We start from the raw sequence: 17,486 nt of genomic DNA, 5'->3' as shown, positions 1-17,486 counted from the left end.
ATTGGAGGTGGTTTATAACTTAATTGCGAAGAGTGTCTTTGTATGCAGTGTTTGTTGCAACTCAGGTTGTGAATGTTCAATTAATAAGCAATAATACACAATTTTTTTTGTTGATTGTATTTCCATGTAAAAGCAAAGAGCTTTTTACTTCTTTGTTGGGCAAACCCCATTGTTAAACATGACAGTAAGATTCCCACTAACATCAAACGTTGGTTGACGACAGTGGCTTCTCTTGAGGCTATCTTTTCCCAGTGAAAAGGTACACAACCACCCCAATCCTAGACCCATTAGACGGAGGCTCTGCATGTATGATTTTGACATCAAAAAGCTTCTTAGCTCTCTTGAAGAAAACAGATTCCTTCTTCCATCTTCTCAAATGAGCCATCACAAAAACTATCTTCTTTCCACCCCCTAACAAGAAAAACCTCAACGTCTTAATCAAAGGATCATAAAGATGATCATGGTACACCACATCAGATCCCAAAATCAGGTCATAATCTCTACCAACAGCCTCCATATCCTTGCTCTCCCCCCAGCTAAGCGCTGCCACGTCAACAACCCCACTCTGCTGATCAAGAACCTTGGAATTCCCATCAACATTGAACTGTATATTAGGCAGCACATGAGGAAGGTCAGTGACGGTAACCTTAGCACCAAGAATTGCTGCAGCAGCTATTCCAACAACACCTGTACCTGAACCAAGTTCAAGAATACGCAGGGGTAGTGAAACCCCATTTTCTTGACGTTTGAATAAGTTGGAAAACGGAGTTGATCCGTTACGGTTGTTGTTGTCAAGGAGAGTTACAAGAATGGTGGCTGCAGGCCAGAGCTGGAAAGAAAGGCCTTGAGATGGGAGTTGCCTGATGACAATGTTGGAGTTAATGGATTGGAGGAAATAGAGTTGTTGTTGTTGATGCTGTGGAGCTGCATGATTCGTGTCATTTTCTTGAATATCTTGTGGGAGAATCATAGTGAAGGGATTGAGGTCGTCTATGTTGTCTATGTCAATGTCAATATCAATATCTCCTCCGATTTGAACAATTGGAGTAGTCATGTGATAGGCGGCGCTACCGAGGGTTCTTGAGGGGTTTATCTAGCCAATCACAATTTGAGGACGTCTTGCCCTAAATGGTAAAAGATTCAAAGCCTTTTTTATTTAATATATGGTTAATGATATTACTAAAAATATATACTATAGTGTCAAATGGTCAAGTTGCCAAGTTGACGCCAGACGGTAATGAATTAAAAACCAAAATGGCACAAGAGGGGAGTGCAAGTTGCTGCAAGTGCAGGCGACTAAACCGATGAGACAATGAATAAATCCTCCCTAATCACCGTCCAAAATATCCTGGTAGAATGAATGAAATCCTTCATGTAATAATTAAAAGTTCTCTATTTAAATCCTCAGACTGGAACTTTTTTACTAGAAAGCACCTCTCCCTTTAAAAAAATTCAATTGGTTCTATCGGAATAGTATCTCTACTTGGGCTCTAAGCGAAATAAAACAAGGTGACACCTAATTGGTGGCGGTTTTAACCCGAGAAAATTACACCATGTCAATTAGAGAACCCCAAAATCGACTCTCTCTAAATCTTTCAAAAAATGACCACCCACTCCTCCCCCTCTCTCTCTCCACCCCTCCATCCTCCTCCCCTCCCCGTCTCTCTCTTCCTTCGCCGCCATCCCAATCGACATGGGCCGGCACCGGCACTCAGTGCCATCAGAAGAGACAGAGAGATCTAGATATGGAGGACCGGGAATTGGAGGCTTGCATAACGCCGCCGCAACTAGGGTTCGTGGCCTAAATTTACTTATTTTCACTTTTTTTAAAATAAACAAATTTAGTATGTTTTTTGTTGTTTACTAATCTCAATTTTGTTTTTGTAATCATCATTGAAGGATCGATATCGATTGCTAGGTGAAAATGTGGCGAAATTGAGAATGATCTTTGTGAAAGAGCGACACTTTTCGTGAAGAGACAAGGTTTTCTGTAATTTGTTGTTTTAGTGATTAAGGAAAAACATAATTTCTCCGATGACGACGATTTTTCGGTGGCTCGGATGAAGATTCACTGCGGGCTCAAGTCCGATTAGATATTACCTAGATCTAGATGTATAATATTGTGTATGGGTGTATTATGAGTATATGAGAATATTGTATAATATTGTATATGGGTGTATATAGATATATGGGTGTGTATGGTGGGTATATGGGTTACAATATTGTATAATATTGTATATGGGTATATGGTTATAATATTGTATGATATTGTATATGGTTGTATATGGGTTAAAGCTTCATTTTTTTGCGCGGAGTGCCCTTCTTTTGGGGTGGTCTTTAAATTTTCATTCTCATATTTGTGCCTTTAAATTATGCCTCATATTCATTTGCCTTTAATTTTTGCCCTTCGCATTGCAAACTTTGAGCTTTCATTTAAATAATGAGGTTCGAGTTCGAACCCCCGCTCAAGCATAAATTAAAAAAAATCGCAAGACAAGGTTTAAGGTGTCGCGTTACCTAGATACTGTTAAGGAATTACACATTTTATAATATCCTATGTTTTATGGGCGTATTTCAACAGCCGGTCCGCATAACTTTTGATAATTCCTTCAGTATATACTTTTAATGAATATTAACTTTGTGAAGGAATTATCATATTGTATATGGATAAGAGATGGTCCGCGTTTTCTTCACAAAGTTATGCGCTGGGGGTATACTTTTAACGGGCAATTTATAAGGATCCGGCATAAACAATGAATTATATAATATTATGCCAAGTCCGCCCATAAGGCATGGGTCCGCATAACTTTGGTACCTTCACAAGTGTATGTCGCTAGTATAGCGAAATTTAAACTAATTTTTTTAAAATTTTGATTGTAACCTGAACGGTTTTAAAAGGGCAAAATTTAAAGATTTCAACATGAAAAAAGTGAATTTAAAACTACCCCAAACGAAGGGCAATTCTACGAATTGCCCTTAAAGCTTTGCAATGTAAGTATTGGGCTTTTTTTTTTTGCAATGTTAGTGATCAAATTGTACATTTATGAAATTTTCCCTTTAACTACATCATAATATTACTTCATACAATGCAAATATTTAGAAATTAGGGGGAAATTGTATTTATTGAACGCTCTTTTTTTAATCAAATCCAAAAGAATGATTTGTTTTTATATACTTGAAACTCCTTCATGTAAGATTCCTATTTCAACTTTGATGACATGTTCGATAATTTAGTGTGTTGAAGAGCAGTGGCAGAGCCAGAAATTTAGCTGAGGGTATTCAAATTTTCTTCTCACTTATATTAAGGGTGTGCATAATTTATATATAATATAAAGTTAGGCATAGACAAGGTGATGTGACACCTCTCTATGCCAGCAATTATATTATCTTATTTCACCTAATTTTGGCATTTTCCCTTCTTCTTCTTTTTTCCATTTATGTGCTATTTTTAAAAGCTCAAAAGTCACTCATTGAATTTTAATGTTGTTTAAATCGAGTAATTGTTCATTCTCCAAGTTTCTTCCTTATTAAATCTCTACACGACTACACCCATGTCCCTTGCCCATTAAATTAATTAATAACGATTAACGAAATTGCGGTATTTAAATTTTGCCTCTCTCATAGGTTCCGGGTTCGAACTCCGGGCCCAAAAATTTAAAAAAAATTTGCAAAAGTCGTAAATTTATCTATAAAACAGACTTTTAGTTATGTTTAACAAAAGTACAAACATTTAGGGGGCCTATATATATATATATATATATATATATATATATATATATATATTTTTTAACTTTTCAAGGCTTTTGCATTTTAAAAGTGTCCCTTAAAACATAACTAAAAGTATGCCCCATTAAGTTTTCCTTAAGGCATAACTAAAAGTTTGCCTTATAAGGCAAAGTTTATGTGCTTCTCCGGCAGACTTTTTAGTTATGTTTAACTAAAAGTTCCAGGGGGAGATAGACTTTTTGCTTATATATATATATATATATATATATATATATATATATATATATTTTTTTTCAAGGTAAACTTTGGGTATGCTAACTAAAAGTATGCAAAGACTCATTGAATTTTAAGGCATAACTTAAACTTTGCCTTATAAGGCAAAAAGTTTAAGGAAATGTTCTTGCGCTGGGGGCATAATTTTGTTATGCATTCTCCATAGTCTTAGGAAAAATTGCCTTAAGGGTGAATTTTGAATATGCCCTATAACTTTAGCTTTTCATCTTAAAGATGCATGCCTCGCACACACAAATTATTTTTTTATTTTATTTGAGCGACTATTCGCTCACCTTTTCAAGCGAATGTTAAAGACCACTTAAGGGGCAAAATTTAAAGCCCAAATTTAAGGCAAAATTTAATTGATTAATAGCATTAGCATCAAGTATAACGTAAGTAATCAAATTCAAAGGTCTGACAGCCACAACATTCATTGCAACAAGCTATAAATATTAGTAGGGACCTAATTCCATATGCACTGCAAGAAATACAGTTCAAGAGAAAATTAAACACTGCTGATGGATTGGTTCTCCACAAAATTGGGAAGAGATCGATAATGCGAAAGTTCATATCTATCAAAATACATAACGTATAAGACTGAGATTCATGGCGTGAAATAGTATTTTTCAGGTTTGTTAGTGGAGTATATTTTTCGTTGAAAATTAGACAAAAATGCAAATGTCATGGTCATGCCTAGAAAAACTAAGATTAAGTTTACATAAAAATGCGACTTTATTTTATGCCAACAATATAGAGCAGCCAGTCGAATATTTCTAGGGCGTTAAGAGGCTATAGTATAACAAGGTTAAAGGAACTATGGGCTATATCTGAGAATTTAAAGTGAAAATCAAATTAACTAATGGAATTTATTAACTTTCTTAATCACACACTCACACTTATGTGACAGATTTAGGTTAGTTATTTTAACTTTTGAGGATCATGTTTATTACTTAAGACTTGAGTGATTAAAATTCTCACCGAGTCAGGAGTTTTAGATGGTTAAGTTAAGATTGGAATAAGAGGATAAAGATAGGATAAAAATCTACAAAATAAATTAAGAAAAGGGAAAGAAAGTATTAGAAACGAGGAAATTTGATCACATAAATGATGGGATACATTTAATTAATCATTGATCTTTTTCTTTTTCTTAATTTCTTTTCCTTTTCTATAACATTTTTCGTATCTATTCTTTGTACTTTTTACTTTTTTAGTCTTTATTTATATTTTATGAAATATAAGTGCCAACAATTCATACTACTAAGGCACAATATATTAATTAAGAAAAAGGCCTAAAATAGAAGAAGAAAAGATGAGTTATTATTTCAAGGTTACATCCCCAGATTTTACCTTACCATTAATTTGTTTTCTTTTTCATTACTTTTTTTTTTTTTTTTTTCTTATATACTGATCTAAACATGCTATTTTTTTTTTTACCCTACATCATTTCTCAAAATGTTATTTCTATCAAAATCAATAAGACGCTAAAAGAATCATGAAAATGGAATTTGCAGGATTTGTTTAAGATCTTATACTGATCTAAACATGCTATTTGTTTACATATAAATGGAATTTGCAGGATTTGTTTAAGATTCTGTATAAAAAACAAGTCATAGAGTTAGTAAAGAACTAAAGACTATGTTTTTTAGCCTATTGAAGATGTGTGGAGCTGGATTCTAGATGTTCAGTTTGTCATCAACCAAGCAATCGATCCACTAATTGGAAATTGAGATGATATTCACTTGACAGGAGACTTAAGAGAATCATTCAACCAATTTTAAATGCTTTTGTTCTTTATTTTATATTGATCAGACTTTTGATTATCTTTTTTCAGTTGATTTTGAAAATTTTGCTTCACTAAGAAACACAATGTAAATATGAAATAATTCAAGAAGATGATAGTTTGCTGAAACGACGTGAATTTTATCAAGTTGACTTTTCACGTCGTTTCAGCAAACTATCATCTTATTGAATTATTTCATATTTACATTGTGGTTATTAGTGGATGTTTTTTATGTTATTAGCTGTAAATCTCTTTTTCTTCTCAATTCAAAGCACATTGACATGATAACATATTTTTTCCCCTTTCTATGTGAACTTTTTGCTGAATTTCCAAAACATCAGGGTCTCATTGGTCATCTCATTAGAGCTGTTGAATCATTTTAACTCTTTGTACGTAAGCTGCGATGATATTGAAATGTAAGCTAATAGAAAGTATATAGAAATGTAACAATATAAGTAATTAAACCAAAAACGGAATAAAATGCATATTCAGGAAATATATTAGAAATATAGGACTTATAATTCAGATCATCATGCAAAAAAGTCGCATGGTATACCAACAAATTGTAAAGCAAAAATACTAAAAGGTGAAAGAATTCTGGTCAATAGAGTAAAAATGTAAATAGTCCCTTTGGGGACATCCGATAAAATAAAATAAAAAGTAAAAATGTAAATATTAATTAAAATTTTCATTAATAAGTTTTAATTCTAAAAAAAAAACCCTCATAATCGTCTCTATATTAAAAACAAAAGAGAAGGAAATTTTAATTGCTTATTCCATAGAATACAAAAAATAAAAAAATATTAATTTTTTTAACAAACTAATGAAAGGCTTCTCTCTTTAATTTTGTCTAATTAAAATCACTATTAATAAATAATATCTTATTATCTTATTTTAATTATAAGTAAAATACTAAAAGTGAAAATTAATAAATGGCACAATAGAAAAAAATGTAAAAGTAGGGGGATAAAATTTGGATTAGTCCACCATTGAGCGTGGAATTTACGTATAAAGTATTAAAAGCAAAAGTCTATTTCAACAAAAAATAGCAATTGTCAAATAACTTTTTACGGTGATTGAGGAAATTCCAAGATTATGTATAGCTCAGTGTAGCTGTTAAGGAGGTGATTGATGGTGCACTTAGTGTTTAATTACACCAAATCATACTAATTTTTAATATTATTAAGTTATGAATTAAGGAGAGAATGTATTAGGATTTAGTAATAATACATGTATTAATTCGATATAAACAATCTGTAAGTTTTATCATCTTTGATTTCATAATTTTTTGCTCTGGGAAACATTGCATAGGAAAAAAAATTACAATTCATTTAATATGCTCAAATAAACAAGATAATAATTTTACATAAATAATTTTTTTTAATATGGACCGCGCATCGCGCGGGTACGAATACTAGTTAAGAAAAAGGCCTAAAAAAGAAGAAGAAAAGATGAGTTATTATTTCAAGGTTACATCCCCAGATTTTACCTTACCATTAATTTGTTTTCTTTTTCATTACTTTTTTATTTTATTTTATTTCTTATATACTGATCTGAACATGCTATTTTTTTTTTTTTACCCTACATCATTTCTCAAAATATTATTTCTATCAAAATCAATAAGACGCTAAAAGAATCATGAAAAAGCTATTTGATTGTAAAATTGATTATTTTTATAAAATTATGATATCCATAATAAAGTATATTTTATTTACGACCGCGCGAAGCCCGGCCAAGCACACTAGCTACATATATGCTCATAATAGCTAATATTTAACCTATGTACACCTCGAAGTTTTTCGGCAAAAGATGTTTACCTGACCACCCTTCACCAAAGATGGCTCCGCTCATGTTGAAGAGGGGTCGTTTGGCAGGAGGGATGGGATTATTATTCCCATGAAATTGGAATTATCCCATGTTTGGTTGGTGGGATAACTCCTTTGGTATCCTGCCCAATTCCATCTATATGGGATAAAAGGTGGGATAACTTATCCCACCTTTTATCCCATATTAGAGGGTGGAAAAAGTTATCCCGTCCTATCCCACCCAAACCCATCTATATGGAATAATTTATCTCTTTTACCAAACGACTAAGATATCAAAGTCTTTTAAAGTTGTATAGGATTTAATCGAAATGGAAATAGCATGTCTCTCGTATCTAGCGACCTCTTGAGAGTACTAGTCACCCTTTTGTTCCCCAAGAAATTTGGACCATCTCCTAATTTGTGTGTCATCTTTGCGCTTGGATATGCTTATATTTTAAGTATCGTTCCAACTTTATCGGATGTCCTCGAATGGAGGTGTACTAATCTACTCAATCATTAAATTTGGCTCGATCTCCATAACATATGCGCTCACCCTTTAATTTAACACTCCCATCTTTCTAAAAATTATACTAGTGGTCAAGGTATTTAAATTTGAAAGTCTTGTCCTCTGTAGGGATCTAGTAGATCAGTTGGTTGGCTACATGAACTCTCACCTTGTTGGTGAGTGTTTGAATCCCCACAATGTAATTTCCTTCCCCATTTCCTCTTCCCCTACCCCTATGTAATAAAAAAAAACAATTAAAAAAAAAAAAAAAGTCTTGTCCTCTATGCGCTATGACATCTGGTGTAATGTGATGCATGTAGTGTACATGAATTCTTGGGTTGAAAGACTTTGATATGTGCTGCTGGACATTATTGAGGTTATGAAAGTATACTTTTTAACAACAAATTTACTTTAGTTAGTATGATACATTTACATCAAATAATTATTTGCAGATTTGTGCCTTAACAATAAATTTACTTCAGTTGCTATGATAGATACATTTACGTCAAATAATTATTTGCAGATTTGTGCCTTCACGGTGGAGGCTAGTATCCTTATTGAAGTTCCAGCTTATCCTCTTCAATTCTATGAGAAAATATTTTCAAATTTTCAGTTCATTCATCATTATTGTATACGACTCCATTCAAGTGCATTTTTACAGAGACAACTGATTTTACTCTTTAGTTTGGTAAAAGCATATTTTGAAAGCAAATCTATTGATAAAAACACATTTTGATAACCTCAACCATGTTCAACAACATAGGTGAAAACCTTTCAAACCAAGAATTCATGTAAACAATACATGTATTACATTACAGACCAAATGTCATAACAGACAAAAAAGGAACAAGACTATCAAATTTAAACATCTTGACCCATGTTGTAATTTGCAAATGTTCCAGACTTGTAGCAAATGAAGCAAAAAACCGGACCACCTTGATTTTTAAGTACAAATGCAAATGCAACTTTAAAGGTTCAGGCAAATATATAAGTAGAGCAGCTCAAGAGTCTGGACTGAGAGCCTTCTGTTCAGGAAAATGTTGTAGTAAGAGAACTGTATGAGTCAAAAATCAACTTCTTCGCATGAGACTGGGTCTATAGATCAAAGAAATTTCCTTTCTAAATATAAGTGTTAAATTTAATTGCTAAATGATGAATTTACTTCAAGGAGAGAGTGAAACTGAGAATGAACACGAATTTAAAACATTATGAAGCAACCAAAAAGAAGAAAGGGAGTTTATCGTGATTTGCAATCTGCATGAAATCATTCACAGGCCGGTTTCGTGTCAAAGCTGCTCAAGCAGATTGCAAAAGCTTGTAAAGCAGAGAGTGGGTAGCGGTAGTCCATGGTGAACGTGTCTTTTCCAATTCTGCCAAACTGTAGAATTATTTTTTCTTGTTTTGGGTCTGGTACATTGTGAGAAGGATCAACTTCTGCCAGTAGCTGAAAATTTTTCACAGAAGCCATTGTAACCCGACCTTCAAAATTTAAACACCAGCACTGCAATTGTTCATGCCACCTAGGAGCCTTGTTTTTTAGCACAAGCGGCTCTTGAGAAGTCACCATCATTGCCGACTTTGAAAAGCCAGACGAGCTGATATCTATAGCTGAGTCCTTTGCTTTTGAGAGTGGTGCAGAAAATGACTTGTCATCAAACAATTGTGGGAATGATTTAGGTGTTGGAGCACTGCCTCCCTCCTGTATTGAAGACAAAGGAATAGAGTGCATGGCACAACGAAATCTCCTAGGTCCTCTTACACGGCTAACATTGAGTTCATAGGAAATGGTAGCTACTGGACCAGGTTGTTGAATGGCTGCATCACCTGGAGGTTGGCTATCATATATGGAAAATTTGGTCCCAAGAAAGTCAGACCTGGTCATATCGTTTTCAATCATTATAAAAGTAAGTGAAGGTAAGTAGAGGCTTTATTTTTGCTTCCTACTATTTTGAAGGGGCAGAAACAAGTGAATGAAGGAAATATAATTGGAAATTTGATATAACTTGTCTTAGTTTCCCCACATATGTATTGCTAGCTCGAGAAAAATCATCTGCAACCAATGATATCACAAAGTCTGTGCTTGTTGCCCTTCTGATCCTTTTGGCGGCCAACAATAGTTTATCCCTTTCATCCTCAGCTGTCATGAAGTAAAAGATCAGTTATGCATCTTCCATCGATTAGGAGGAATTCCCGATAAAGAACATGACCACAAACATTAAGTAGAAGTTATATGCATTTTTGCATTTCAGGCGGGTTTGAGAACGTCGGATTCAATATCAATAGCTGTGGATTCGATTCCTATTCTTATGTCTATGCAACCTAAGCAGCTACTTTTGTCCGTGCATATCAACAATCATGCTAGTGTACTAACTTGAATGCCAGACATAATACTGATACATCAGCCTAAGTGTAAGTTCCCCGTTAAAGTAGGATCTTAAAATCTTTACAAGACAATCTCTGTTAATTAATCGAATACAAAAGAAAGCATGAAGCTGGTTCAGAGACAAGGAATCATTTAAGAGATTATCCATCTCACATTTCAAGTGTTTAAGGAAGAGAAGTTTCAGATATGCAGAAGATACTACTTACATGGAGTCATGCCAAAGTAGAGGCGATAAACTGACTTAGTTTTGTCCCGTTTGATAAAGCACTGGATTGGGGATTCACGGGGACCCGGCTGATTTAAACATGGAAACAAAAAGACGCTCTAAGTTTAAATCAACATCAGCAATAGCATCAAGAAGGAAACTGAAACAGATTAAGGAGATTACCTGCTTGAGTGAAATGGGAAAGGTAGGCTTACCACATTCCTCAGGAGTCTTAATAATCTCCTTGGTAATTTTCCTCCATGACTTGCAAACAGATGCACAAGAGACCATCACAGAACGAGCAGGCCATGATGCCTCACTCTCTTCAACCCTGCAGATGATATCCAAAAGCACTTTTGGCGGTAAGTTAGCCCACTGCCCTTGTTCAATGGCATCGGAAAGGGCTACATGAGGGACAATTTGGGACCGGGTTCTGTTCCTCTGATGCTTTCTTTCTGCACCCTTCCCGTCTTTCATCTCCCTCAGCTTACGAACAATGCTCTTGAAAGACATTTCCATCAATCACAAGAACTGAACCTAGCATTTAGAACAATGAAACAAAGAGGAGCTTTACCACATTTTAAGCATTGACTAAATGTCCATAAGGAAAGAACTTTCAAACAATTTTCACCTGTTAATCACATGAATCACTCAATCAACTAAGCCTCAATTCCAAATTTTATGGGTCAACTATATGATTTTCCTTTACGTTGGATACAAGTTATGCCTTGGAATGAAAGACAATTCCGAATCCGCTTTGTCTACGAACAAGGAAGTTATAAGTAATGCAACTATGAATCTCATGGAGAGTTCAATTTCAACATTCTGCTCTATTCGGGCCCATTTAATTACAACTCTAAATTGGTCTTTTAAGACAAATTTTGAGATTATCTAAAACTAGATGTACTTTAATCCAACATTTATCTATTCACTGACATACAAGTCTTTTACAAGACTGAGAAAAACCTTATGAACACCCAACCTAATCTAGATGTAATAACAACACTATGCCTTAATCCCAACACATCGCTATTGCCTATTATCGGGTCCGGAACAAAAATGATGCAAAAATTTTTTTTTTTAACCAAAATACCCCAACAAAAAAAAATGTTACCAATATACCTTTAGCGCAGTATTTTACTGCGCTAAATCACTTAACTGTAACGGTTCCGTTAAGTGCTTTAGCGCAGTATCTAAAGGGAATTTTCTCGTGTGCCTATAGCGCAGTATTTTACTGCGTTACGATATAACGCAGTAAAATACTGCGTTATAGTCATCAACATAAACGATCGGGTTCCACCACTGGTCCCCTCCAGTGGGTTGAAAAAAAAAAGAACCGGCCATTGACGAGAAAAAAGAGGTGGTCCCACTTCCAAAAACGTCACTTTCTATTAAATTTCGTCCGGAAGTTTAGATTCTCGGTATATTCAAGTCGAGGAGCAAGATTCTAAGTTCAAATTTTGAGAAAAGCGGCGTAGAACTCGATTAAAGAACTCTACAAAAAATCTTCGATTAAGGTTTTTTACTATGAACTTTTGTTATTATTTTGTTATATACATTATATTCTAAGCATGCTTAACATTTAATCCTTGCTATGTTTTAAAAAAAAAAAAAACAATTTTTTTTTTGTTCTTTTTCGGACTGGGCAGTGGCTTTTGCCACTGTTCCGATTTTTTTTTTTTTTTTGGTTTAATTCAATATTTGTTAAATGTTTATGCATTGTTAATTTATTAAATGTTTATGAATTGTTAATTTGTTATATGTTTATGAGTTGATAATTTGTTAATTATTTATGAATTGTTAATGAATTATTATTTTGTTAAATATTAATTATGAATTTATTAGTTGTTAAATATTGTGTATGAATTGAAAGAAATTGAATGGTAATGAATTATTATGTTGTTAACACTTTGATTGGATGATTGTTATGTATTATTTTGACATTTTTCGTATTGTGTCATATTGTATAGGACCAAATCAATGATTACGTAAAATAGGACCTTTCGTCGTTACATAAAAATTATCTAAAAAAGTAACAATCAAAACAAACATTGTATTTAAATTAACAACATAATATAATACAATAGGTAACAACCATCCGTATAAGTTGTAAATGATTATGAATTGTTATCTATATAATTTTAAAAGCGTGAATATATATATGTTAAATAAAAAAGATTATCTAAAAAAGAATAGTTAAAGTTCTTCTTTTCATAAATACATAAGTTAACGATAAAAATGTAAAGATTATCTAAAAAAGTAACAATCAAAACAAACATTGTATTTAAATTAACAACATAATATAATACAATAGGTAACAACCATCCAGATAAGTTGTAAATGATTATGAATTGTTATCTATATAATTTTAAAAGCGTGAATATATATATGTTAAATAAAAAAGATTATCTAAAAAAGAATAGTTAAAGTTCTTCTTTTCATAAATACATAAGTTAACGATAAAAATGTAAAGATTATCTAAAAAAGTAACAATCAAAACAAACATTGTATTTAAATTAACAACATAATATAATACAATAGGTAACAACCATCCGATAAGTTGTAAATGATTATGAATTGTTATCTATATAATTTTAAAAGCGTGAATATATATATATGTTAAATAAAAAAAGATTATCTAAAAAAATATAGTTAAAGTTCTTCTTTTCATAAATACATAAGTTAACGATAAAAATGTAAAGATTATCTAAAAATAGGGATATCTACTAGGCTCGCCCCCCGTAGGCTGCAGAGCTTGGGCTTTTTTACGAGCACCCCCCACACCTCGCGTCTTGGAGATATTGTTTCGGGGCGGCGTCTAAGTGCGTGTCCGTTGGTCGAGTACGGTATGATTGGGCGCTCGTCTGACCGTAGTTGAGCGGTGGAGGCCCCGGAACACATACCGCTTCCCGTGTCTTGGTGAGGCCACGATTACCTTTGAGGATGTGGAGGTCCCATTTGAACTTGCGGGTAGATGGAGAGCCGTTATACACTCGCTGGGTACAGGCGCTGCCTGGTCGGGACATGGGGCGAGACGGGGGTTGACTAGGCTCGCCCAACAATGCTGTTGCCCGGGGGCGGATGTCGGGGCGAGGTCGGGTTCGGATTGGTGCCTCTTTTGCTTTTGGAGGAGTGCTTGGTCCGGTTGATGACGGCGCCCCGCGGGACGGTGATCGTCGTGCCGTCGTACCGTGTATGCCTTATTATATTCGGGGGCATCTTGTTCCGAGAATTCATCAGTGCCTTTGTCGACTTCGTTATTTGGTTTTCTTGGAGCATCGGTACACAGGAGACTACGGTAGGGGGCATTTTGGCGTATCTTTACGGATGTACGTATGAGCCGTCTATTGGAGTTGTCACGGACGTGTGTGGATTTTTCTTCATTCTCCGGAGTAATATTTTAAGTATGCCTTCCTTTAACGTAGACAAAACTGCGAAAAGACGACTTAAAAATCGTATTTTCTAATATCGGGCCGTATGCGGTATGGGCGTGAGGATGCGCCTTTTCCCGTACCTAGGCATCACCTCGACATTGACATGCCTTATGCGAGGAGGTGGACAGCGGGTTTGATCGGGATGGATACGCACGATTCTACCGTTAGGGGACCGAACTTGATCACGTACGGACGATGCGGTAAAACAATTTAAATTTACATTAATAATTTAATTAAACGTCTTTTCGACTTGGTGATCACCGATTTGTATGTATATGTTATGCGGCTATTTATATGGACGCCGTACGTTGCTATATTAGATGGTTTGCGGCCCTTACCAGTAGGCGGGGTCGGGGGTTCGGATGTCGCGGTGTCCATCGATACACCCGGACATGCAGGCGAGCACATGCCGGCGTGTCGCACGACAAATAAAGGGCGTACACAAAGATACCCCCTCACGTCCGTCATGAGCTCCCGACACTACCACGGACGATCGAGTATTCGATGATGATTTTACGCTTTCGCGCATGTTCGGCTCACCGTTGGGAGAACATGGTTGGACACTTTAGTCTGTCGTCGGCCATTTGACTCCATTCAAGATTACACGTACCGGTATCATCGTATCACACGCCGATTGATCTACGGCCCGGCTTTGCGTCCCACGGGGATGGGATACTCGACGCTCGGGGCAAGACGAGGCATTGGTAAGTTTATCGTATTTAGATTTATTTAATCGCATTTAATGTTACGTTTAAAAAATAACTTTTTTTTTCTTCGAAACACAAATGCGGTGGTGGCCGTACAAATGTTACGCATGTCGGGGTAGAGCATATGCCTTACCACGGGCTTGCGGGGCTTGCGGCGGCGGAGACGGCGAGATGCGACAGTAGGGACGGGGGGGGGGGGCGAGATTGGGCGCGAGGGAGGAGCACATTCCCGAGGTCGACTATCGCGCCGCCGGGGAGGAGGGCCCGGGTGCTCCCAGAGGCGGCCGGTGGCCGGGAAGAGGACGCCGTGCGGCAGAGGACGCCGTCTTCACGGGGACGCGCGTGAGCGTAGAGGCCGCGGTGGTCTTGCCGGAGGACACTTGTGGTGGAGGACACCATCTCAGATGAGGCGGATGAGGCCTATCCCATTCCGCAGGGCGTTCGCGGTCTCAGTCCATCGCGGCACTGCTCTGGTGGCGAGCCACCTCGGGGACTCACCTACGTTTACGCCGCGTTTCCGTCGTCGAGATACCCGGGTCAGTGGCCCGCCGGCCCGAGCGTGCGTACGTGGAGGAGCGTGATAACGTTGATTGGGCGGCGTTACGCGCTTCATTGCGGCCGTAGCCGCTTTGTGAGGAATTTAGAGGACCCGGATTCTCGACTTCGATGAGTTTTTGATCCCAAGTTAGTATTTAAAATGCTTATTTGTTCATTTAAATTATTTATTTAAATATATATATATATATATATATATATATATGTTACTCATTATTATTTTTATATTTTAGGATTCGCTTCCGGCGGGTCCACCGAGCCACCCACTCGTGCGTTTTCTCATAGGGTCCGTCGAGCCAGCGGTGTCTTCCCATATGACCACCGAGCCACGGGTAAGCTTTTTTATTACAATTTCTTTTTATTCAACATAAGGTCAATATTTAATATATATATTTTATTATTTAAAGTACTTATTTTAAATATGTATGTTACTTATTATTTCGTTATTTTGATATTTTAGGATTCGACGCCGCCGGTCCGCGAGCGACCCACTCGGGAGCATTTCGGGTCGGCCGAGGCAAGCGGTGTCTTCGTGAGACTACGAGGCGCGTGTAAGTTTTTACTTAAAACTACTTTTATTCAATATAAGGTAAATATTTATTTAATTTTTATAACCTTTACTGACTTCAACAAGATCTCGTCCGCAGACTACCTCATATTCACCACCACCCCCATCCGAGCCTGCTGCACCCATCTCGCAGCCTACTCGGTGCGCCCGTCGACAGACACAGTTTGATTAAATAAATAACGTTAATGTATTCAATATAAATAAGAAATGGTACTAATTATTATATACTTTTTAGGTTCATCCTTCGGCGCTCGAGGTAGCGACCCGGCACGAGGAAGTGGTCGAGTCTCTGAGACTCTAGCCTCACCGAGGTTCGAGCGTGCCGGCGGGAACGGTCCCAAGAAGAAGACGTTCTAGTCAAGGGCGCACGGTTGTGGGAAGAGGAGACGATCATGACTGAGCGTCCGTTATTAAGAGGAAGAAGGACGATGGAGACGATGGCGAGGCGCGTGGGACGGTACGAGCCTTAGTGGTGCCTAGGGATAGTCTCCCGCATACTACACGTGGGACCCATCCTCGATAGTATATATACATTAGTGTTGTACAATTTATCGTAAATATAATATATTTTTTGTATATTTATACATATTATCTTAGTTTTTATTATTATTTATAGTTTCACACCTAAATTGATAAAAAAAAAAAAAAAAAAAAAAGCGACACGTTCAAAATAAAGTTAAGCATTAATTTAAAAATAAGGCGAAACCCTAAAAGATAAATAACGTAAAGCTAATGACTACAAGTCTTCAAACAAAAAGGACTTGAAAGACTTTTCAACCACTAAAACGACAATCCAAAGTATTGCGTATTCTTTATGGATCGTTTTATCTTATTAATCGTACAAATATAAGTAGGTTCTATATAAAATATCTTGAGTTCCGAGTCTCAAAGCATGATTAATATACGGCTAAACTACGTAAAAGAGTGTAAATAAGGTCGGATTTGGAAAATGGCAATACCATATAGCGCAAAAAATCGCGCTATAGGCACACGAGAAAAGTCCCTTTAGCGCAAAGATTTTACTGCGCTAAAGCACTTAACGGAACCGTTACAGTTAAGTGATTTAGCGCAGTAAAATACTGCGCTAAAGGTATATTGGTAACATTGTTTTTTGTTGGGGTATTTTGGTTAAAAAAAAAAAATTTTTGCATCATTTTTGTTCCGGACCCCCTATTATCCACGTACACCATATCTTTTCTTTTCCAGATAATGATCCAGTATAAACTTTTTTTTTTGAACAAGTCCAAACAAGGGATTCTCCAAAGACGGAGCCTAATGGAAGAGGATTTGAAAACCTCTAAATCCCTTCCTCTTTACCATAGATACTAAAGAACAATCAATCAACAATGCCTCAATCCCAAGCTAGTTGGAGTTCACTGCACATATTCTGTAATGCTTCAAATTTGTTCTTCAATCGCTAGAGGTTTTATCATTATTAGACTACTTTTACACTGCCCATCTACATAAGGAAACTCTCCATCTATCCATGGGACAGGAGATGGAACATCTAATTCAAGCCAAAAAAAATATAACCCCTAAATAATT

The 17,486-nt window shown here is 36.1% G+C and overlaps 2 protein-coding genes and 1 non-coding gene across 4 annotated transcripts; all 3 read right to left on the bottom strand.

Moving 5' to 3' along the window:
- Positions 1 to 91: 91 nt before the first annotated feature.
- Positions 92 to 1,415, bottom strand: LOC132046348 (uncharacterized). The gene has a single exon (XM_059436950.1). It carries the CDS (start codon positions 1,052 to 1,054, stop codon positions 239 to 241), a length of 816 nt encoding a protein of 271 aa, XP_059292933.1. The 5' UTR covers positions 1,055 to 1,415; the 3' UTR covers positions 92 to 238.
- Positions 1,416 to 7,979: 6,564 nt separating this feature from the next.
- On the bottom strand, positions 7,980 to 8,079 carry LOC132048449 (U6 spliceosomal RNA). Its single transcript, XR_009412986.1, has one exon. It is a non-coding gene; the product is annotated as a U6 spliceosomal RNA (small nuclear RNA).
- Positions 8,080 to 9,148: 1,069 nt separating this feature from the next.
- Positions 9,149 to 11,199, bottom strand: LOC132046347 (tubby-like F-box protein 5). Of its 2 annotated transcripts, XM_059436949.1 has the most exons (4): positions 10,861 to 11,199; positions 10,679 to 10,766; positions 10,090 to 10,226; positions 9,149 to 9,956 (listed from the first exon to the last, which is right to left on the bottom strand). In XM_059436949.1, exons 1-4 carry the CDS (start codon positions 11,194 to 11,196, stop codon positions 9,354 to 9,356), a joined length of 1,164 nt encoding a protein of 387 aa, XP_059292932.1. In that variant the 5' UTR covers positions 11,197 to 11,199; the 3' UTR covers positions 9,149 to 9,353. The 2 variants fall into 2 exon arrangements, 1 of the variants encoding a protein (XP_059292932.1); XR_009412690.1 differs by lacking the exon at positions 9,149 to 9,956 and having other exon boundaries at positions 10,175 to 10,226; positions 10,893 to 11,033.
- Positions 11,200 to 17,486: the final 6,287 nt, after the last annotated feature.

Source organism: Lycium ferocissimum, chromosome 2 (genome assembly GCF_029784015.1).
Source record: "Lycium ferocissimum isolate CSIRO_LF1 chromosome 2, AGI_CSIRO_Lferr_CH_V1, whole genome shotgun sequence".
Taxonomy (NCBI): Eukaryota; Viridiplantae; Streptophyta; class Magnoliopsida; order Solanales; family Solanaceae; genus Lycium; species Lycium ferocissimum.
This window is presented reverse-complemented; position numbering and strand designations above follow the sequence as displayed.